The sequence below is a fragment of the Lichenostomus cassidix genome, unplaced genomic scaffold, assembly GCF_008360975.1.
Source record: "Lichenostomus cassidix isolate B80296 unplaced genomic scaffold, HeHo_3.0 HiC_scaffold_37, whole genome shotgun sequence".
Taxonomy (NCBI): domain Eukaryota; kingdom Metazoa; phylum Chordata; class Aves; order Passeriformes; family Meliphagidae; genus Lichenostomus; species Lichenostomus cassidix.
In genome coordinates, this window is record NW_028147279.1 from 83,659 (window position 1) to 106,029 (window position 22,371).

Consider the following 22,371-nt stretch of genomic DNA (forward strand, 5'->3'; position numbering starts at 1 on the left):
GGCAGGGGGCTGCGGGGGGGGTGGGCTCTGGGGCGGGGGGGTCTCGGCCTCGTCCCCCGAGCTCGCCCCCCCCCCGTCCGTCACCTCCAGCTCCGAGTCCGACCCCTCCCCCGCCGCCCCTGTCCCCCCCCCGGCGTGGGGGGGCGCGGGGGGCGCGGGGGGCGCGGGGGGAGGGGGCGGCAGGTAGAAGGGTGGGGGGTAGAGCGCGGCGGGGGGGGGCAGCTTGGCGGGAGGGGGGAGGGGCAGAGCCCCCGGCAGGTACGAGCCCCACCCCCAGGGGTATTCGGGGAGGGGGGGACGCCCGTAGCTCCCCCCCCCCAAAAGCGCCGGAGCCTTCGAGTACCCCGAGAGACCTGCGGGAAGTGGGGAGGGGGTTTCAGGGGGGCGGCTCGGGGTCCTGTTGGGACGGGGGATCATTCAGGGGGGGTGGGGTGTCCCCCCACGTGTTTGAGGAGTCCTCCCCGGTGGGTTTGGGGTCCCCCAGGGGTGGATTTGGGAGCCCACACTGGATTTAGGGGGGTGTTGGGGGGTCCTTGCCCCGTTTTCCGGATCGCGTTCCCGTCCGGGGGTCCCTGTCCTGATCTGGGAGTCCCTGCTCGTTTTGGGGTCCCCTTTTTGGGGGTCCTTTTCCCGCCCGTCAGTCCCATTCCTGGGGGTCCCTGCCCGTTTTGGGGTCCCTGCTCCGATCTGGGAGCCCATGCTGTTTTGGGGTCCCACTCCCGGGGTGCCCGCCCGCTCTGGGGGTCCCGTTTTGGGAGTCCCGTGCCCGTTTCAGGATCCCATTCCTGGTGTCCCGCTCGCATTTCGGGGGTCGCGCAGCCCCCTCTCACCGGAGCCCAGGAAGGGCACGGCCGCCTCCAGCCGCAGCTTCTCGGCCTCGGGGGGTCTCTCGAAGAGGGGGGGGCGCCCCGGCGGGTCGGCGGGGCGGGGGGCGCAGAACAGCGACTGCAGCGTCTGGGGGGCCAGGGGGGTTATTGTGGGGAGGGGGCCATGGGAGACCCTCCCTGTGCCCCCCGATACGGGGGGGGGGATCCCGGTGGAGACCCCTCCCGAATTCCCCCGTATGTCGCTCAGAGTCCCCCCGCCCCCCGAGTTTCTCCCCGGTACCTCAGGGGTGGCTCTGACTGGAGACCCCTCCCCAATTTCCTCCCGGTGCCTGGGGGTGGCTCTGACTGGAGACCCCTCCCCAATTCCCCCCGCTACCTCAGAGATGACTCCGAACGAAGCCCCCCTCCCCAGTTTCTCCCCAGGGCCTCGGGGCTGGTTCCGAGTGAAGACCCCCTCCCCAGTTTCCCCTCGGTACCTGGGGGGCGGCTCTGACTGAAGCCCCCTCCCCAATTCTCCCCCATACCTCACTCAGAGCCCCCGCAGCTCCCCCCAGCACCTCGGGCCCCACTGAAGACCACTCCCCTCTTTCTCCCCGCCGTACCTCGGGGGTGATGGGGGCGCACTCGGGGCCGGGGGTGGCGGCGGGGCAGGGCCCGGGGGTCAGCAGGAGCGGAGCGCCCCCGCCCAGCTCCAGCAGGGGGTAATTCACCAGCACCACCTTGCTGAAGTTGAACTTGTACGTGAAGCGCTTCCCCTTCGTCTTGTGCAGGATGCGCTTGTTATAGTAATACCTGGGGAGGGGGCACAGCTCCGCTGGGACCCCCCGCGACCCCTCCCAAACCGCCCGGGGCTGCCCCAGTCCGGCCCGGTGTCCGCAATGGCAATTCCCAGTAAGCCAAACACCGCCGGTATCGCCAATACCGTGAGACCCCCAATGGCCCCAGTAGCTCCCGGAGCCCCCCAGGACCCCCCAGGACCCCCCAGAGCACCTGCGGGACCTCCCAGAGCCCCCCAGCCCCGCTGCCCACCAGTGTCCCCCAGTAGCCCCGGGGGCTTCGGTGTCCCCCTGATCTGAGGGCGCGGCCGAGCTTGTAGCTCACGTGGGGCTGCCCCTGCGTCCCCACAATGTCCCCACAATGTCCCCAGTGTCCCCAGTGTCCAGTGCGCCCCACGTTCCCGATGGCTCTGGGGATCCCGGGGTGGCTTTGGAGGTCCCCAGGACAGCATTTTACTGTCACCCCTGACCTGAGGGCACGGCTGAGCTTGTCGTAGCTCATGTGGGGTTTGCACTTGCATGTCCCTAATGTCCCCAATGTCCCCAATGTCCCCAGTGTCCTCAACATCCCAAACACCCCCAATATCCTGAATACCCCCAATGTCCCCAGATGTCCCCAATGTCCCCAGAGTGACCTGAGGGCGCGGCTGAGCTTGTCGTAGTTCATGTGGGGCTTGCACTTGCGCACCCCCCACAGCCGCGCCACCTCGTCGGGGTCCTTGATGACGAACTCGCCGTAGTCGCCCTGCCAGGCGATGACCTCGCGGTACTGCTCCTGCCGCAGCAGCTCCAGGATGAAGTGCCACAGCTGGATCTGCCGCGAGCCGGGGCTCGACTCCGCCTTGTACGCCCACTCGGGGAACGCGAACCCTGCGGGGACAGCGGGGGACATTGGGGACATCAGGGGTGTTGGGGACATTGGGGATATTGGGGGTGTTGGGGAGGTTTGGGACATTGGGGACATTGGGGACACAGGGCTCGACTCCGCCTTGTACGCCCACTCGGGGAACGCGAACCCTGCGGGGACAGCGGGGACAGCGGTGACACCTCCTGGGACAGCAGTGTCCCCTCCCGTGCCCTGCGGGGACATTGAGGAACATCACCTAGATCCCACGTGGGGCGGGATTTGAGGGTTCCAGGTGTGTCCCCAGGTGTTCCCATGGCTCCGGGGGTCCCCAGGTATGGCCGGTGGGGTCCCAGCTGTGTCCCCTCCGTGTCCATGACCCCGGGGGGGTGTCCCAGGTGTGTCCCAGATGTGTCCGTGACCCTAGTGGGGTCCCCCAGGTGTGTCGCAGGTGTGCCCAGGTGTGTCCCCCTCCCCGCCCGGGGTCCCGGGGGGTACCTGGGGTCCAGAGCGCCGGCACGGGGGCGGTGAGGAGCAGGTCGGACACACAGGTACAGTCCATGGCGGGGCGTCACACCTGCCGAGAGGGCTAGGCAGGGATTATTAGGATTTAGGAGGGTTTGGGGTGAATTTGGGGGTCCAGGGAGGGATTTCAAGGTGAGTTTGGGGTGGGTTTAGGTGTGCAGAGGGGGATTTTAGGGGGTGGAGGAGATTTAGGGGCAAGTGGGGCACATTTGGGGGCACGGGGGTGCTTTAGGGGAGGATCTACGGACACTGGGGCAGATTTAGGGGCACGGGTGGAATTCGGGAAGGATTTAGGGACACGGGAGGAGCTTCAGAGGCACGGGGAGGAATCCGGGGGCATCTTTAGGGGCACGGGAGGAATCCGGGGGCATCTTTAGGGGCACGGGGAGGAATTTGGGGGCATCTTTAGGGGCACGGGGAGGAATTTGGGGGCATCTTTAGGGGCACGGGGAGGAATTTGGGGGCATCTTTAGGGGCACGGGAGGGGATTTAGGGGCACGGGGGCCCATTTCGGGAAATTTACGGACATAGGGGCACAGAGTGGGGATTATGGGGCAGATTTGGGGGCACGGGGGTGAGAATTAGAGAGGATTTATGGACATAGGGGCAGCTTTAGGGGCATGGGGGTGGATTTCGGGCCACGGCCGCGCTTCCCCTCCTCCCAGCCCCCCTTTCCCTCCCTCCCCGCCGCCCCTCCCCCCCGGTGCCCCCCGGCAGCGGAGCCGGTTCCTCGTTATTTGGGATTTCGGGATTCGCCGCTTTTCAAGTGGGTTTGGGGTTTTTTTTATCGCGCCGCGTTAACGACCCGCGCTGGGAATTGGGGCCCGCGGCCACCGCCGGGCACGGACACCCCTACAGGGGCACGGACACCCCGTATGGACACACGGAGAGCCCTTATACAGACACACCGACCCCGCTGAAGGAGCGCAGACCCCCTTATGTACCGACAGACCTCCCCTATAGACTCGCACATCCCTTATATACACACAGAGACCTTATATAAACACACACATCCCTTATGTACACTCAGACCCCCTATATACACAGAGACATCCCTTATATATGCACAGAGCCCCTAAAGGCACAGCGAGCCCCTATATAAACAGCCATCCCCTATAGGCACAGCGAGACCCTATAGGCACAGCGAGCCCCTATATAAACAGCCATCCCCTATAGGCACAGAGAGCCCCTATATAAACAGCCATCCCCTATAGGCACAGAGAGCCCCTATAGGCACAGAGAGCCCCTATATGAACAGCCATCCCCTGTAGGCACAGCGAGCCTCTATATAAACAGCCTTCCCCTATAGGCACAGAGAGCCCCTATACGAACAGCCATCCCCTATAGGCACGCAGCCCTGATACCCACACCCCTCATATGTACACAGAAACCCCTTTTACACACACAGATCCCCTATAGACTCACATCCCCTATAGACAGAACCCCCCTTGTGCACACTCAGACTGCTTATACAAACAGCTGCACCACACACAGCCCCGTGTGGGCACAGAGCGACCCCTAAACACACAGAGCGACCCTATAAACACACACAGACCCCCTATAGACACAGACCCCGTACATGTACAGACCCGCTATAGACACACAGCCCCTTGTGCGCACAGAGCGACCCCCTAAACACACAGAGAGACCCCTAAACACACACAGACCCCCTACATGTACAGACCCCCCAAACACACGGAGCGAACCCCTAAACACACACAGACCCCCTAAACACACACAGACCCCCTATAGACACAGACCCCGTACATGTACAGACCCCTTCAACACACACCTACAGACACCCCCTAAACACACAGACCCTCAAACACCCCCTGCACACCCCCTGTAGACCCTTCAAACACACACGAACCCCCCATGGACCCCCAAACACCCCAAGCCCCTCTATAGACCCCAAATCCCCACAAACCCCCCCGTAGACCCCAAAAGCCCTCCACAGACACCCCAAAACACTCCTAAAGCCCCTTTAAACGTCCCCACAGACCCCAGTCACCCCTACACCCCCAAACCCTATTGCCCCCCAGCCCCCACAGACCCCAAACCCTCCCCCGTTCCCACGACCCTCCCCCGTTCATGAATTATTCATGAGCCCCAATTACCGCCCGCGCGGCCTCGTTGTTTCATGACCCGCGGCGATGGCAGCGAGCCCAGACCCCCCCCCAAAGACCCCCCCTCACCCCAGACCCCCCCAGGATCCCCCCGGACCCCCGAGCCCCCCCGGAGCCCCCCCGGAGCCCCCGGCCCCGATCGATCGGGGGATCAATGGGGATGCTTTGATCCACCGCGATCGGCACCGGCCGGGGGGGTGAGGAGGGAGCGAGGGGGGCTTGGGGAGTTTGGGGAGGGTTTGGGGGTCTTCACGTGGGATTTGGGGGAGTTGGGGGTCTATAGGAGGAGACTGGGGGGGTCTATAGGGCGGGTTTAGGGGTCTATGGGAGGTACACCGCCCTATAGGGCTTTATAGCCCCCCATAGCCCCATAGAGCCCCCATAGCCCCATAGAGCCCCCCATAGCCCCATAGAGCCCCCATAGCCCCATAGAGCCCCCCACAGCCCCATACAGTCCCTACAGCCCCATAGAGCCCCCCATAGCCCCAGAGCCCATAGCCCCATACAGCCCCCTTAGCCCCATACAGCCCCCTCAGCCCCATACAGCCCCCATAGCCCCAAGCCCCCCATAGCCCCATACAGCCCCCATAGCCCCATACAGCCCCCACAGCCCCCACAGCCCTGCTACAGCCTCATAGCCCCATACAGCCCCCATAGCCCCACAGAGCCCCCATAGCCCCATACAGCCCCTATAGCCCCTGAGGGCCCCACACAGCCCATACAGCCCCCCACAGGCCCCATACAGCCCCCATAGAGCCCCCATAGCCCATAGAGCCCCCCACAGCCCCATAGAGCCCCTATAGCCCCATACAGCCCCCATAGCCCCATACAGCCCCTACAGCCCCACACAGCCCCCCATACGTTCCTCTACAGGCACCACCCCGCGCCAGGAATAAAGGGCGGCGGAGGGGAGCAATTAATAATAATTAATTGATAATTAATGGATAGTCATTAATAGCGTAAACAGCGCGGGCCGATAGAGCGCTGGGGGGGAGCTGTACAGACCGTCTGTAGGGTGGGGGGGCCATATAGACCCTGTGCCCGATATGGGGGGATCCGTCCCCATCATCTATGGGGCTGGGGGGTTCACCCGGTCAGCTATAGGGCTCGGGGGTCCATCCAGACCATCTATAGGGGTCGGGAGTCCATCTATAGGGGTGGGGAGTCCATTGCCCCCATCTATAGGGGCCGGAGGTCCATCCCGACCCTCTGCAGGGGGCTGGGGGTCCATGTAGACCCTCTGCAGGGGGCTGGGGGTCCATGCAGACCCTCTGCAGGGGGCTGGGGGTCCATGCAGACCCTCTGCAGGGGGCTGGGGGTCCATGCAGACCCTCTGCAGGGGGCTGGGGGTCCATGTAGACCCTCTCCGGGGGGCTGGGGGTCCATGCAGACCCTCTCCGGGGGGCTGGGGGTCCATGTAGACCCTCTCCGGGGCTCGGGAGGGTCCGTCGGCGGCCGGGATTCCACAGGACACATCCACGGGAGCCGCAGCTCCGCGCACGAAGCGGGAGGGGGCGGGGGGAGGTTTCGGGGGGGTTTGGGGAGGGTCGGGGATGTGGGGAGGGGTCCCGGGGGGGTCCCGGAGCCGCCACTTCAAAGCGCCGCCGCCCGCGGGTGGATCCGGTCCCGGCGCGCCGCGAGTTCGGGGCGATTTCGGGGGGGTTTGGGGCTGTTTGCAATCCGAGGGTCCCGGGAGGGGCCGGGGGCGGATTTGGGAGGGGGTCTGGGGGGGTCTGGGGGGGTCTGGGGGGTGGGAGGGGGCGGGAGGGGGAGGGGCCTCACTAATGAGCCATTAGCGGGTGATTAATTCGGCGGGGATGAGGCTGGGGGGGGACAGGACGCGCGTGAGGAGGGGTCGCCAATGTTGGGGGGTCGCACGGTGGTCGTGTGAAAAGGGGAGCGGCGACCCCCGGGCTCCATAGGAGCTGCACGCGACTCTAAGACCCCCAAAACCCACCGGGTGTCACCGTCGCAGCCTCCCCCAGAGACCCCCAAAACCTCTCAGGGGGTCCCGGTGCCGCCCCCCTAAAACCCGTCAGGGATCCTGGGGGTCTCGGTGCTGCCGATGCAGCCCCCAAAGACCCCCCAAACCGCCCCGATGATGCCGGTGCGGCTCCCCGAGCCCCCAAAGACCCCCAAAACCCACCCATGTTCCCCGTGCCGCTCCCAGAAAACGCATCGGGGGTCCCGGTGCGCCCCCAAATTCCCCAAAGCCCCCTCCCCAAAACCTCTCCCAGCGGTCCTGTGCCGCCCCCCAAAACCCATCGGGGGTCCCGGTGGTGCCTCTGCAGTACCCAGACGCCCCAAAAACCCCGTCAGGGATCCCGGTGCCGCCCCCAAACCCCCCCCAGGGGTTTTAGGGGGTCCTGGGGGTCGCGATGGCGACGCCGAAGTCCTTCCACCCCCCCCAGCCCCCCCCAAGCCCTCCCGGGGGTCCCGGGGGTCCCGGAGCCGCCGCGTTCCGGCCCCGGCTCCATTTTTCTTCATTTGGAGCCACTTTAGTCCTGACGCCGCTTTTGATTTGAGGCTTCGGCGGCTCCGGGGAGGGGGGGACAGCGGGGGGACCCACCCGGGATCGGGGGACACGCGTTTGGAGGGGGTGCACACCGAGGAGAGCCCCCCAAAACCGGGGACACGCCTGGGAGGGGGAAAAAGGAGGAGTCGCCCCCCGAAATTGGGGAATAAACGGGGGGGGGAAAGAGTGACGCCCCCTCCCCCCCGAAATTGGGGGACAAACGCGGGGGGAAAGCGGGAGTCGCCCCCGGAGCTGAGGGAACACGGAGGGGAGAATAAAGGGGAGAAAGACGGAACAACCCCCTAAAATTTGGGAATAAAGGTGGGAGATGAGCCCCCCGAAATTAGGGGGATAAATGGGAGGGGACAGCCGCGTGACCCCACCGGTACAGCGGGGGGACACCCCCCGAGATCGGGGGACACGCCCTGAGACTGGGGGACAAACGGTGGGGCAAGAGGGTGACCCCCGCCAGATCCCGGGCTGGCGGGGACGGTCCCGGGGACACCGCGCGGTTTTGGGGGACTCGGGGGGTCCGGGTGGGGCGGGGTGGGATCAGGGGGTGCTCGGAGGGTCCACGGGGGTCCGGGGGGGTTCCGGGGGGATACCGAGGGGTGCCGGGGGTGTGTTCACGCTACCGGGGCGGTACCGACAGTGCGGGGGGGGTACCGGCGACCCCCGGGGGGTTCGGGGGGTTCCGGGGGGTGCTGATAGCGCCGGGGGGTGTTGATGGTACCGGAGGGGTTCCGGCAGTGCCGGGAGGGTACCGGGGGGGCTCGGGGGGGTTCCGGCAGTGCCGGGGGCTGCTCCGGAGGGTGTTGACGGTACCGGGGTGTTCGACAGTACCGGGGGCGTTGCAGCAGTGCCGGGGGGCTCCGGCAGTACCGGCGGGTGTTGCCGGTACCGGGGGGGTTCCGGAGGAACCGGGGGAGGTTCGGGGAGGTTCCGGCAGTGCCGGGGGGTGTTGACAGTGCCGGGGGAGGTTCAGGGGGTCCCGGCGGTACCGGGGAGGTATCGGGGGGCGTCCGGCGGTGCCGGCGGAGCCGGGCGCTCATTGCCGGCATCGATCAGGCGCGATGGGAGCCATCCATTATCGTGACAGGGCGCGACTCGCGGCGGCATCGATCCCGCGCTGGGCGGGCGCGGCTCCGGTTCGGGGACGGCGCGGATCCCACACGGATCCCACACGGGAGCGACACGGATCCCACACGGATCCCACACGGGAGCGACACGGATCCCACACGGATCCGACATGGATCCGACACAGATAGGACACAGATAGGACACAGATAGGACATGGACAGGACAGGGATCCGACATGAATGTGATATGGATCCCACACGGATCCCACAGGGATCTGACACGGGAAAGACATGGCTCTGACATGGACGCAGCAGGGACCCAACATGGATCCCACACGGATCCCGGATGGATTCGGCGCCATGGCGGCACAGCGGGGGGCGTCCCCGACCCCCCATCCCGGTGGCCCTAAGTCAGGACACCCCCCATGTGTCAGGTGTGCCAAGGACACGTGTGCAGGAGCGCAGAGCGCACGTGCACAGGTGTGCAGGGCACACGTGCCAGGCCACGCAAAGCACATGCACGGGAACGCAGAGCACGCGTGTGCAGGTGTGACAAGGACATGTGTACCTCAGGACGGGCCACACGTGAGGGTGCACAGAGCACACGTGTCCAGGCGTGTGAGCCCCGCGTGCGAGGCTGTCCAGGGCACGCGTGTACAGGTGTGCAGAGCACACGTGTGCAGGTGCACAGAGCACACGTGAGAGCACGCAGAGCACACACGTGCAGGTGTGCCAGTCCCGCGTTCAAGGCCTCATGTGCACAGCAACGCAGAGCACACGTGTGCAGGTGTGCCGAGGACACGTGCACAGGAATGCAGGGCACACGTGAAGGTGCACAGACCGTGTGCACGTGCAAAGCCGTGTAGGGCACACGTGTACAGGTGTGTCACCCCACGTGCAAGGCCGGGCCGAGCACACACGTACGCAAAGGAAGGACATACGTGTGCAGATGTGCAAGACACACGTGAGCATGCACAGAGCACACATGTCCAGGTCAAGGACACCTGCACAGCTGGACAGACCACACGTGTCCAGATGTGCAAGGGCACGTGGGAGCACACGGACCGCACGTGCACAGCCTCACAAACCACACGCGCCCAGGTGTGCAAGGACACCTGCATGGCTGCACAGACCACACGTGCACAGGTGCGCCCAGACCACACCTGTCCATTACCCCCCCACGCCCCCTCCCCACGGGTGTGCAAACCCAGACACCGCTGTGTCCCATCACACGCTTGGCCCCCCAAAAAAGAAACACCTCGGGACCCCCATGACTGCAGCCCCCCGGCCGGCGGCACTGGTGGCACTGGTGGCACTGGGGAGCTGGCTGTGCAACTGGCGGCACTGGCGGCACTGGCGGCACCGGTGGCACTGGTGGCACCGGCGGCACCGGTGGCACTGGCGGCACCGGTGGCACTGGGGGCACCGGCGGCACTGGTGGCACTGGGGGCACCGGTGGCACCGGTGGCACTGGTGGCACCAGCAGCACTGGTGGCACTGGTGGCACTGGCGGCACTGGTGGCACCGGTGGCACTGGCGGCACCGGTGGCACTGGGGGCACCGGTGGCACTGGTGGCACTGGTGGCACTGGCGGCACTGGCGGCACTGGTGGCACCGGCGGCACTGGGGGAGCTGGCTGTGCAACTGGCGGCACTGGTGGCACTGGTGGCACCGGCGGCACTGGTGGCACTGGCAGCACTGGTGGCACCGGCGGCACTGGGGAGCTGTCTGTGCACACGCGTGTCCCCCGTGTGCCGCAGCCCAGGCCCACCCCAGCCCAATCTGCACCCCAGTCACGCATCGCGCCCGGCACCGCAGTGAGACCCCCCATAGGGGACACAGGGGATGTAGGGGGGGAAAGAAGGGTATAGGGGGGTTAGGGGGTCTATGGGGTCATGGGGCTGGGGGCAAAGGGGGCGTGGAGGGAGCTGGGGGGACCTATTAGGGTCTATAGGGCTGGGGACTCTATGGGTTTTGAGGAGGGCCAGGGTCTCCATAGAGGCCGGTGGCTTTTTAGGGGCTCAGGGGTTCTATAGGGTTGGGGGTCCCCATAGGCTCCATTGGGCCTGGGGGGTCTTCAACGAGGCTGGGGGTCTCAAGAGGGGCTGTAGTCTCTATAGGGGCTGGGATCTCAGTAGGTTCAGGAGGCTCTAGAGGTTCGGGGGGCTCTATAGGGTCTGTAGGGCTCAGGGTGTCTGTGGAGCCGGGGCCTCCATAGGGCCGGGGCATCCATGGGGTCTCTTTAGACTCTACAGGGCCTGAGTGTCTGTGCAGCCAGGGCTCTCTGGGGTCTGTCTAGGGCCTGGGGGTCTCGCTAGGGTCTCTCTACAGCCTGCGGGTATGTATAGGCTCTCTCTAGGGTCTCTCTAGGGTCTTTATAGCGCCTGGAGGTCTCTATGGGGGCCGCTCTAGGGCGGGGGTCTCAGTGGGGCCGGGGTCTCTATGGGGTCTCTATAGGTTCTCTAGGTCCTGGGGATATCTATAGGGTCTCTCTAGAGCCTGGGGGGTCTCTCTAGGGTCTCTCTAGGCCATAGGTCTCCGTGGGGCCGAGCTGTCTATAGGCTCGATGCAGCCTCTATAGGGCCCGGGAGGTCTCTCTGGAGCCCGGCGATCTCTGTAGGGTGTCTATAGGGTCTCTATAGGGTTTCTCCGGGGTCTCTCCGGGCGCTGATGGATTCCCGCACTTGTCTCTTAATCTCCGGCGCGATCGATTCGCTATTTCCCTTTGTTGCCAGAAACTTCGATCGGGGCCGGCAGCGGCGGGAGGGGGGGTCGGGAAACGGGATCGGGGGGGTCGGGGGGGACACACAGGGACGTGGGGAGGGGTCGCGAGTGGGGGGGAGGGAGGGGGACACGCGGGACCGGCCCGAGCCGGAGCCGTCGGGAAAGTTGGGAACTCACCGCGGGGCGGCCCCGCATCGGGCCCGGAGCGGCGGCGGAGAGAGGTCCCGGAGAGAGGGTCGGGGTCGGGGTCGCAGACCCTCCCCTACACCCCTTTTAGAAGGTCTGTGTCATCTGCAGCGGAAGGTGGGAAAAGGGAGGGATGTGGGGATGGGGGGAGAGGGAGGAATTGGGGTTCGGTTGGATGGAGGGATAGAGGGAGAGGGAGAAATTGTGGGTCTGGGGGAGAGGGAAGAATCGGGGTCGGAAGGAGAGGGATGGATGGATGGATGGATGGATGGATGGATGGGTGGATGGACGGCGGTGAAGAACCGGTCTGGGGAGAGGGATGTAGGGAACAAGGTCGGGGGAACCAGGATGGGAGGGAGAGGGAAGAACCGGGGGTCGCAGAGAGAGGGAAGAATGGGGTGTCGGTGGGAGAGGGATGGAGGGATCGGAGGGAGCGGGGATGAAGGGAGCGGGAAAAATTGGGGTCGGAGAGAGAAGGGACGGAGAGACCGGGATTGGAGGGACCAGGGTCGGTGGGAGAGGGATGGAGGGATCGGGATCGGAGGGGCAGGGAAGGACCGGGTTCGGTGGGAGAGGGATGGAGAGACCGCGAAGAACTGAGGGTCTGGGGGAGAGGGATGGAGGGGTCGGGGATGGAGAAACTGGGGTGGGCGGGAGAGCGAAGAACCGGGGCCGGCAGGAAACGGATGGAAGGAGCGGGGTCGAGGGACCGGGATCGGAGGGAGAGGGGATGGAAGGAGAAGGGTCGGTGGGAGAGGGAAGAACCGGGAGTCAAGGGGAGAGGGATGGAGAGACCGGGAAGAACCGGGGGTGGGTAGATGGAGCGGGGATGGAGGGATCCGGAATCCGGGGATGGAGGGAGCCCCGGGGTCTGCGGGATCGGGAAGGGAAGGAGCGGGGTCGGCGGAGACGGAGGCAGCGGGGTCGGGGGGAGCGGGATGGGAGGGAGTGGGATGGAGCGGGGACTGCGGGAAGGGAAGGGAAGGATCGGGAATGCGGGGATGGACCGAGCGGGGATGCGGCGATAGCGCCGGGACGGCGCGGATGGAGGGCTCGGGGTCGGCGAGGGTGGAAGGAGCGCGATCGGTGGGACCGGAGCGAGAGGGACCGAGGGACCGGCGGGGATGGAGGGAGTCGGGACTGCGAGGAAGGAGCGACCGGGATCGGAGGGAGCGGGACAGCGAGGACCGGGAAGGAGCGGGATCGGTGGGAAGGAGATCGGAGGGAGCCGGGACAGCGGGGATGGAGAGACCGGGATCGAAGGGAGCAGAGGGAAGGAGCGGGGGTGGAGCGGGGACAGCGGGGATGGAGCGACGGCGGGGATGCGGCGAGAGGGGACGGAAGGTCCGGGGATGGAAAACCGGGATGGGGATGCGGGAGAAGGTGCGGGGATGGAAACCCGGGATGCGGGGGGAGCGGGACGGCGGGGAAGGATCGGCGGGAAGCGGGAGGGTGGAAGTGCGGGGGGGAGGTGGAGGGAGAGGGGTCGGAAAATCGGGATGCGGGAATGGGGTGGGAGAGAGGGAAGGAGGGAAGGAAGGAAGGAGGGAAGGAAGGAAGGAAGGATAGAGGAAGAGGAGGAGGAGGAGGAAGAGAGGAACGGGCAGGTGGGAGAGGGGCAGGGGAGAGGGAGGAGAGAGGGACGGGGCAGAGGAGGAGGAGGAGGAGGAAGGAGGGAGGGAAGGAAGGAAGGAAGGGAGAGGGGAAGGAGGAAGAGGAGGAGGAGAAGAGGGATGGAGGGAGAGGAGAAAGGTCCGGAGGAAAAGGGAGAAGGGATGGAGGAGGAGGACGAGGAGGAGGAGGAGGAGGGATGAAGGAGGAAGGAGATGAAGGAGGAAGAGGAGAAGGGGATAAGGAGGAAAAGGGATGGTGGAGGAAGAGGAGAAGGGGAGGGAAGGAAGAAGAGCAGAAGGAGGAAGAGGAGAAGGAGGAAGAGGAGAAAGGGGAGGAAGAAGGGAAGAGGAGCCGGAGGGAGCGGGAAAAGGAGGAAGAGGAGGAAGAGGAGGAGGAAGAGGAGCGGGACGAAGGCTCCGGGGCCGCGGGCCGGCGCCGGGGCCGGGCTTTAAGTAGCGGCCGAGCGGGGCCGGCGGATCGATGGATATAATTTTCCTCAAACTCGGAAAATAAAGTTCATCGCTGATCAAATTTGAAACCAGCTGCGGCGGCGCGGCCCGAAATGGGCTTCGATCGGGGGGGGCGGCGGCGGGGGGCACCCAGGGACCCCCCCGCGGGAGGGACACGCGTGGCAGGGGTGGGGACACCCCGAAAAGTGTCCTCGCGTGTGGGTGAGACCCCCCAAAGTGTCCTCGAGCAGGCGTGGGACTCCCCCAGATGTAGTCGGGACCCCTCGGGTGTCCCCCCCACGGGTGAGCCCCGCACGTGTCCCCAGAAGTGTCCCCAAAACACGCGTGGCTCCCCCAAAGTGTGACCGCACGGGGGTGTCACCTCCCAAAATGTCCCCCAAAGCGTCCCCAATACACGTGTGAACCCCCAAGTGTCCCTGCAAACGCGTGACCCCCCCAGAGTGTCTCCTCCCACGAGTGTGTCCCCCCATGTTCCCCTCCCCCCATTATGAGTCGGGGGGGACATTCCCCCCCAAACTGCATTTTGGGGAGGCATCTCCCCATTTTTGGGGTCTGGAGGACGCTCACGGGTGGTACCCCTTTATTTTGGGTCTGGGGGGTCTCTCTGTCCCCCCCTTAATTTTGGGAGACCCCTACCCCCCATTTCGGTTTGGGGATGTCCCCCTCTCCCTCCCAAACTCCTTCGGGGGTCTCTGCCCCCCATTCCGGCTTTGGCTGTCCCCCTCCCCAGTGCTTTGGGGGTCTCTCCCCCATTTTGGCTCTGCGGAGGGCCCAAGTTCCCCCCGGTTCCTGAGCCCCTTCCCCTCATTCTGTGGGGGGATTTGGGGCCGAGGGGATGACCCAGAGGACCTTTGGGGGGTCGGGAGGAACCGGGTGGGCTGGAAGGGTGTGGGGAGAATTCGGGGGGCGTCCTGGGGAGGCGGGAGGACCCGGGAAGGATTCGGGGGGCGTGGGAGGATGTCGGGGGTGACCATGGGGCTCGGAGGTGACCCGGGGGTCTCGGGGCTGGGGGGAACAGGTGGGGAGTCGGGAGGCACCGGAGGATTCGCGGGGATCGGGAATGGAAACAGAAACTGTGGGGGTCTTCGGGGGGGGGGGACACCCGGGGGGCTTTGGGGTCGGTCGGGGGTGACTGGGGTGGGGGAGGCAGAATAAACCAGGAGGGGGCCGTGCCGGGGTGGACCAGAGGGTGCGACGAAAACAGGGAGGAGCCGCCGAGGGGTCTTGGGGGATCGTGGGGAGGTTGGGGGAACCGGGGAAGATCGGAACCATGGGGATTCGGGGGTGACCGGGGGAGTTGGGGGCTGGGGGTGACCGGGAGGGGCTGTGAGGGGGAGCTGGGGGGTGACGGGGGGCCGGGGAGGGGGAGGGGGGATGATGACCAGGAGGAACTGGGGGTCGGGAGAGCCCAGGGGGGCACAGGAACCGTGGGGGTGACGGTGGTGGCTGGGGGCTCAGGGGTGACCATGAGGGCTGGGGGGAGCTGAGGGTGACCGAGGGGGAACGTGGGGGACCGTGGGTGGCTTTGGGGGCGAGAAGACTGGGGAGGAACTAGGGGTTCGGGGTGACCAGGGGGTCCGGGGTGACCGGGGGTCCGGGGTGACTGGGGGTTCAGTGTGACCGGGGAGGTTCGGGGAACCGGGGTTCGGGTGACAGGGGGTTTGGGGTGACCAGGGGGTCCGGGGTGAGTGTGGGGTTCAGTGTGACCGGGGGTCCGGGGTGACCGGGGGTTCAGTGTGACCGGGGGGGTCCGAGGTGACCGGGGGGGCTACAGCAAGACCCGGGAGGAGCCCCCGAAGGCTCGGGGGGGCAACAGGAACCATGGAGGTGACCGAGGAGGAGTCAGGGGGAGCTGGGGGTGGCCGTGGGTGGCTTTGGGGGGCTCGCGGGTCACCGTGGAGGGACCGTGGGTGGCCGAGGAGGAGCCGGGGGGGTCCGGCGGTGGCCGCGGGTGTCCGTGAGGGGGTCCTGGGCTGGGCGGGGGTGGCCTGGGGGGGCTCGGGGGTGACGAGGGGGGACTGGGGGGCTCGGGAGTGACCCCGGTGGGTCCGGGGGTGCCCGCGGGGGTCCTGCAGAAGCGGGGAGGATCCGCCGGAGGCTCCGGGGGGGCGATGGAGAAGCACCGCGGGTCGGGGGGCGCCGGGGCCGGGCTGGGGGGAGGCGGGGGGGGCCCAGCGCGAGCCGCGTGTGTTTTCGTATCTGTCTGGTCTCGTGGAATTATGAAAAATTCGCCCATCGACAGCGCGGCTCAGGCTCGATTAGGGCAGATGGGACATGACAGCCCCCGATCAATACGGGCCCGGCCGCCCAAGTGTCAAGTAATGAATCAATTTCGACTAAATTTTCCATTTTTCAGGGGCCGTTCGGCGAGAGAAGAATATCCTCTTTTGTAAAGATATTATTATCGATTGCGGCGGCAATTTGACATCAGGGGTAGTTAATTCCACTCAGAATAAAATTGAAAACACTTGAGAGCGGGAGAGAGGGAGAGAGAGGGAGAGACAAAGGATGGGGGGGAATGGGAAAAGGGGGGTTTGGGTGGGGGGAAAAGGGATGGAGGCGTTGGGGAGGTGGGAGTGGAAAAAAGGGAAAACGGGAGAAAAGGGGTTTGGGGTGAGGGCGTGAGGGGAACTGGAGGGGTAAGGTTTGGGATAAGGGTGATGGAGGAATTGGGGTGAGGGGAAAAGGGAATATAGGAATAAAAGGAAAATAGGGAATAAGGGAAAATAGGGATAAAATGTGGGTGAGGGATGAGGAGGGTGGGAGATTGGATGGGGGATATAGGGGGATATAGGGGATATAAGGGATATAGGGAGATAGGGATGTAGGACATAGGGGAGTATAGGGGGATGTAGGGAATGAGAGGAGAAAGGGGGTTTAGGATAAGGGGTCTTGACAAGGCAGGTAGGATTCGGGTGAGGAGGATAAAGGATAGTGATGAGAGGAGGCAAAGGGATAAAGGGGATATAGGGATAAGGGGGTTATGGGGGATTGGGGTGGGGAGATACGGAATAAGGGGGGTTTGGGATAAAGGGGAATATAGGGGAAAGGAGGCAATGGGGGATAAGGGGGGATGGAGGGATTGGGGTGAGTGGGATAAAGGGGGATATGGGATTGGGGTGAGTGGGATAAAGGGGGATATGGGATTGGGGTGAGTGGGAGATACAGGGATAGGGGGTGATGGGGGATAAACGGGGGATACAGGGATGGGGGACATCGGGATAAGAGTGACACAGGGATGAGGGGGTGACAGGGAGATGAGCCGTGACGCATCCCACATTCCTGAATCCCTCATCCCGCATTCCTCATCCCGAGTCTCTCACCCTGCATCCTGAATCCCTCTGATCCTGAGTCCTGAATCCCGAATCCCGCATCCCCCATCCTGAACCCCTCAGTATCTTCCACCCCGGATCCCAAATCCCCGATCTGCATCCCTAATCCTGCAGGGTCTCCCATCCCACAGCATTCCCCATCCCTCATCCCACACCACCCCGTGTCCCGCAGCATCCCAAATCCCGCCTCCTGCATCCTCCTGCATCCTCCATCCTGTAGCGTCCCCTACCCCACAGCATCCCGCATCCCAAATCCGCTCATCCCATATCCCACAGCATCCCAAATCTGCTCATCCCCTACCCCACAGCATCCCGCATCCCAAATCTGCTCATCCCATATCCCACAGCATCCCGCATCCCAAATCCGCTCATCCCATATCCCACAACATCCCAAATCCGCTCATCCCATATCCCTCACCATCCCACACCCCTCCGGCGTCCCTCATTCCGTGTCATCCCACATCGCTCAGCCTTCTGAATCCCAAATCCCCCTTCACCCCCCATCCTGCAGCTTCCCAAGTCCCAAATCCCAAATCCCTCAGCATCCCTCCTGCTGCACAGCTGGGGTGCCAGGATTCTGGGATGCCGAGATTTTGGGTTGCTGGGATTTTAGGGTGTTGGGATTTGGGATGTGGAGGTGCCCAGATGTTGGGATTCTGGGATGCCAAGATTTTGGGTTGCTGGGTTTTGTGTTGGGTTTGGGTGTGGGGTGGTGTTGGGTTTGGGTTTGGGATTCCAGGGTGTTGGGGTTTGGGATTCTGGGGAGCTGGGCTTTGGGTTGTCGGGGTGCTGGGATGCTGGGATTTGGGATTCCAGGAATGCAGGATGTCAGGGTTTGGGACGTCGGGATTTCAGGATGTCAGGGTTTGGGATTCTGGGATTTGGGGGTTCCAGGTTTAGGGATGCCGGGATGTCAAATCCCGGGAAGTCAGGCTGCCGGGATTTGGGATGTCAGGGGGGCCCGGGGTTTTGGAATGTCGGGATTTTGGGATTTGGGGGGGACAATTTTTGGGATGCTGGAATCCCTGGAAGCGGGTGTTTGGAATGTCGGAATTGCACAATTCCAAGCTGCCGGGATTTGGGTTGTCGGGGTTTTTAGGGCTTGGAATGTCGGGGTTTTTGGGGCTTGGAATGTCGGGGTTTTGGGGCGCCGAGATTCGGGATCCCGGGGTTTGGGGGTGCTGTTTTTTTGGGATGGAAGAACCCCAGGCGCTTGGAACGTCAGTGTTTCTCAATTCTAAGGTGCAGGAATTTGGGATTCGGGAATACCTGCCGTACTTTGAGGGGGGCTCCGGCCGTGTCGCCTCTCCCCGTGTCCTTGTCCCCGTGTCCCGCTGCCGCCTGTCCCCTCTCCCTCCCTCCTCCCGCCGCATTCCCGATCCCGATCCCGATCCCGCTGCCGCCGCCGCCTTGTTTAATGTTTCAATTTGGAGGAAGCAAAACATTCAATCAGGCGGATTAACTGGTTAATGCCGCCCATCGCTCACTGTCGCTGTCGCCGTCGCCGCCGCCGCCGCGCACGGGGACGCGGCCGGGCCCCCGCAGGGTCCCCACGGCTCGCGGGGGGTCCCCACCGGGTCCCCACGGTGGCACAAAGGGTCCCCACGGGGTCCTGTGTCATCCCAAATGGTGCCCCGAGGGTCCCACCGGCTCCCGGGGGGCGCGACGGTGTCCCCACGGTGTCCCCAGCGGGGCCCCGCAGGGTCCCCAGGGCTCGTGGGAGGTCCCCACGGTGGCCAAAGGACGGGGACTTAATTTGCCCCGACATCTCCCAAAGGTGTCCCCACGGGGTCACCCGGAGTCCTGTGCTGTCCTACAGGGTCCCCGCGGTGTCCCCACGGAGCTCCACAGGGTCCCCACGGCTCCCCAGGGTGTCCTGTGGTGGCCAAAAGGGTCTCCACGGTGGCCACGGGGTCCCAGGGGGTCCCTGTGTTGTCCCAGTGTGTCCCAAAGGGGATCCCCACAGTGACCGAAAAGGTCCCCACGGTGTCCCACGGGGTCCTGCATTGTCCCAAACTGTGTCCCAGGGGGCCCCGCGGGGGCTGTCACAGTGTCACAGTGTCACAGTGTCACAGTGTCACAGTGTCACAGTGTCACAGTGTCACAGTGTCACAGTGTCACAGTGTCACAGCGTCCCGCGGGGACACTGCAGGGACCCCTGGCGACAGCGTGGGCATCCCGCGGAAAACTTTGGGTTAACGCTTGGGGACCCCTTGGGGACCCCTGGGGACTCCGTGGGCAGCGTGGGACAGGACACGGGGACGGGGAAGGGACACGGGGACAGGGACAGGACAGGGGGACAGGGACAGGACAGGGGGACAGGGACAGGGAAGGGACACTCGGGACACGGACAGGGGGACATGGGGACAGGGGGACAGGGACAGGGCATGGGGACAGGACACGGGGACACGGGGACAGGGACAGGACACTCGGGACACGGGGACAGGGAAGGGACACACGGGAACAGGACATGGGACACAGGGAGAGGGGACAGGGAAAAGACATGGGACTCGGGGACACGGGTGGGGAAAGGGACAGGACACGGGGACAGGGACAGGACACGGGGACAGGGACAGGACACACGCACAGGAACGAAGGGGGGCTTGGAGGCTCCTTACGGGGAGCTCTGGATCTGCCCCTCCCTCTCCTTAATTACCCCACGGTGATTAATTGGGGCTTGGGGAGGAGATGTCCCCACCCCCCTCACCCCCCTGAGGCCACCGCGACCCCCCGGATGGCGATTTCCGCCGCTGTGTCCCGGTACGGGGGGGTCCTGGTGCCCGGGGGGGTCCCGGTACTGGCGGTCCCGGTGCGGGGGGTCCCGGTGCCCGGGGGGGGTCAGGGGGGCTCTGAGGAGGTCGCAGTGTCCCCGCCGGTCCCGGTGCTGGAGGGGTCTCTGTCCCCACCGGGGGGTCCCGGTGCCGGTGTCGGTCCCGGGGGGGTTCCGGGGGGGTTCCGGGGGGGTCCCGGTCCCGGTCTCGGTCCCGAGGGGGAGTCCCGGTCCCGGTCCCGGTGCTGCTCTGGGGGTTCCAAGGGGGGTCCCGGTGCCGGTCCGGAGGACTAGGGTCCCGGTGCCGGTGCGGGGGGGTGGTCCCGGTACCGATACCGGGGGTGTTCTGGGGGGTGGTCCCGGTCCCGGTCCCGGTGCTGGGGGGATTCCAAGGGGGGTCCCGGTCCCGGTCCAGAGTGGGAGGGTCCCGGTCCCGGTGACGGTCCGGAGGGGGAGGGTCCCGGTGCCGATACCGATACCGGTGCCGGGGCCGGGGGGGTTCCGGGGGGGTTCCGGGGGGGTCAGCGGAGCGGAGCGGCCGCCGCGCTGATCAATATTCGATTTAGGTGCTAATTCGCCGCCGCCGGAGCTGTCAGCGGGTGATGGATGGGGGCGGCGGGGGCGGGGGGCGCCGGGGGCCGCGGGGGCTGGGGGGACAGGGGGACAGGGGGCTGGGGGGGGCTGGGGGGCTGGGGGCTGGGGGGACAGGGGGGCGCCGAGCGATGAGACCCCCGGGATCGGAACCCCCGGGGATGAGGAGGGGGAAAAACCCCCCGAGGGACCCCAAAATATCCCGAGGGACCCCAAAACACCCCGAGGGACCCCCAAAAGGAGAGGGGTTGGAGAGCCCCCCAGATGTGGGACCCCCTTAAAAGGCGGTGAGGGATCCCCTAAATGGGGTTTGGGACCCTTTGAATCAGGGATGGGACCCCCAAAACCAGCCCTGGGACCCCCAAATCAGGGTCAGGGACCCCCAAACCCACCTGGGGACCCCCAAAATCAGCCCTGGGACCCCCAAATCAGGGTCAGGGACCCCCAAATGCACCTGGGGACACCCAAAACCGGCCCTGGGACCCCCAAGTCAGGGTCAGGGACCCCCAAACCAACCCGGGGACACCCAAAACCGGCCCTGGGACCCCCAAAATCCGGTCAGGGGACCTTCAAATCAGGGTCAGGGACCCCCGAGGCAGCGCGGGAAGCCCCAGAAGAAGCTCGGGGAACCCGAAAACCGATTCGGAGACCCCAAATCAGGATCAGGGACCCCCAGACCAAACCTGGAGACCCCAAATCAAGGTCAGGGACCCCCAAATCGGGATCAGGGACCCCCAGACCCACCTCGAGAGCCCCCAAACCAGCTCCCCCCACCCCAATATTCATTCCCCCCTCCTCTCCCGCCTACGCCGAGGGGGGGACCTCCCAAATTCCCCCCCAATTCCCCCCAATTCCCCCAAATTCCCCCCCCAATTTCCCCCCCTTTCCCCCTTCCTTTCCCCCCCCCGCCCCGAAGATGGATGGCGGCGGCGGCGCGGCGCGTTAATTAACACTTGAGTTAATTAGTTCGGGCCCATTTACGAGTAAAATGTTTTGATTTAGGGAATTTACATTCGGCGGCGCCGGGTGATGGATGGGGGGGCGCGGGGGGGGCTGGGAAAGGGGGGGATGGGGGAAATGGAATTTGGGGGAGGGAGCCGAAATTGGGGGAGAAATGGGGAGAAACTGGGGGGAAATTGGGGGGGAAATGGGGGGAAATTGGAGGGAGGGGAGCCGAAATTGGGGGGAAATTGGGGAGAAATTGGGGGTTTAGTGGGGAGGGGTCTGCGGGGGGGGGACCTGAATTGGGGAGGGGGCTCCCGAAGTGGGGGGAGGGGTCCTGGAGGGGCTGAATTTGGGGGGAAGGGGGCGGTGGGGGAGGGGCGGCGGGAGCGCCGGCGGCTCGGGCAGGTGCTGCCCCCTGGCGGACCGCGACCGCTCAGAAACCCCCAGACCCAAAAAACCCCAAAAACCCCAAATCAACCCCAAAATCTCCTTTCATTCTCCAAAAATCCTTTATTTCCCACAAAAACCACTTTATTTCCCCCTCAAAATTCCCTTTTTCCCCCCAAAATGAGCATTTCACCTCCAAAAATAACACCGTTTTTTGCCATAAATACCATTTTCCGCCCAAAAAAAGCCTTTTTTCTCCCCAAAATGCCCTTTTCCCCCCAGAACGGCGTTTTCTCCCCTCAAAATATCCCTTTTCCCCCCAAAATGTCCTTTCCTTCCCAAAAACTGCCTTTTCTCCCTTTCAAAAATGGCCTTTTTATCCCCAAAATATTTTCCTTTTTTGTCCGAAACGTTCCCCCAAAATGCCTTTCCCCCCAGAAGAATAACCTTTTTTTGCCCCAAAAATCACCTTCATTTCCCCAAAACTCTTTATTTTTTTCTCATTTTCCCGAAAACCTCATTTTCCCAAAGCTCCTCTTTTCACTAAAACATTCCCTTTTCTCCCCAAACATTCTCCCTTTCCCCTCCCCAAAAATCCCTCTTTTCCTCCCCCAAATCTCCCTTTTTTTCCCCCAAAAAATCTCCCGCGGAGTCCCTCCC

At 64.6% G+C, this 22,371-nt stretch overlaps 2 protein-coding genes across 2 annotated transcripts; both read right to left on the reverse strand.

Moving 5' to 3' along the window:
* Window positions 1-971: 971 nt before the first annotated feature.
* On the reverse strand, window positions 972-2,676 carry ERFL (ETS repressor factor like). Its single transcript, XM_085044620.1, has 3 exons — window positions 2,239-2,676; window positions 1,430-1,619; window positions 972-1,004 (listed from the first exon to the last, which is right to left on the reverse strand). Exons 1-3 carry the CDS (start codon window positions 2,565-2,567, stop codon window positions 972-974), a joined length of 552 nt encoding a protein of 183 aa, XP_084900746.1. The 5' UTR covers window positions 2,568-2,676.
* A 7,909-nt stretch (window positions 2,677-10,585) lies between these two features.
* LOC146423475 (uncharacterized) lies at window positions 10,586-13,058 on the reverse strand (the record flags this gene model as incomplete). The annotated part of the gene is made up of 2 exons (XM_085044621.1): window positions 10,586-10,593; window positions 11,906-13,058. Coding segments are annotated over 2 exons (1,161 nt in total), but the record flags the coding sequence as incomplete, so codon positions are not given.
* Between the last annotated feature and the right edge of the window lie 9,313 nt (window positions 13,059-22,371).

Excerpts from the sequence above, each read along its gene's own strand:
- ERFL (XM_085044620.1), bottom strand. The coding sequence starts at position 2,567 with ATGTCCCCAATGTCCCAAACCTCCCCAACACCCCCAATATCCCCAATG. Across the intron at positions 1,620-2,238 it reads AAGCTCAGCCGCGCCCTCAG|GTATTACTATAACAAGCGCA; the intron begins GTCACTCTGGGG and ends CCCCCTCCCCAG. Across the intron at positions 1,005-1,429 it reads GCGCCCCCATCACCCCCGAG|GGAGGGTCTCCCATGGCCCC; the intron begins GTACGGCGGGGA and ends CGGGGGGCACAG.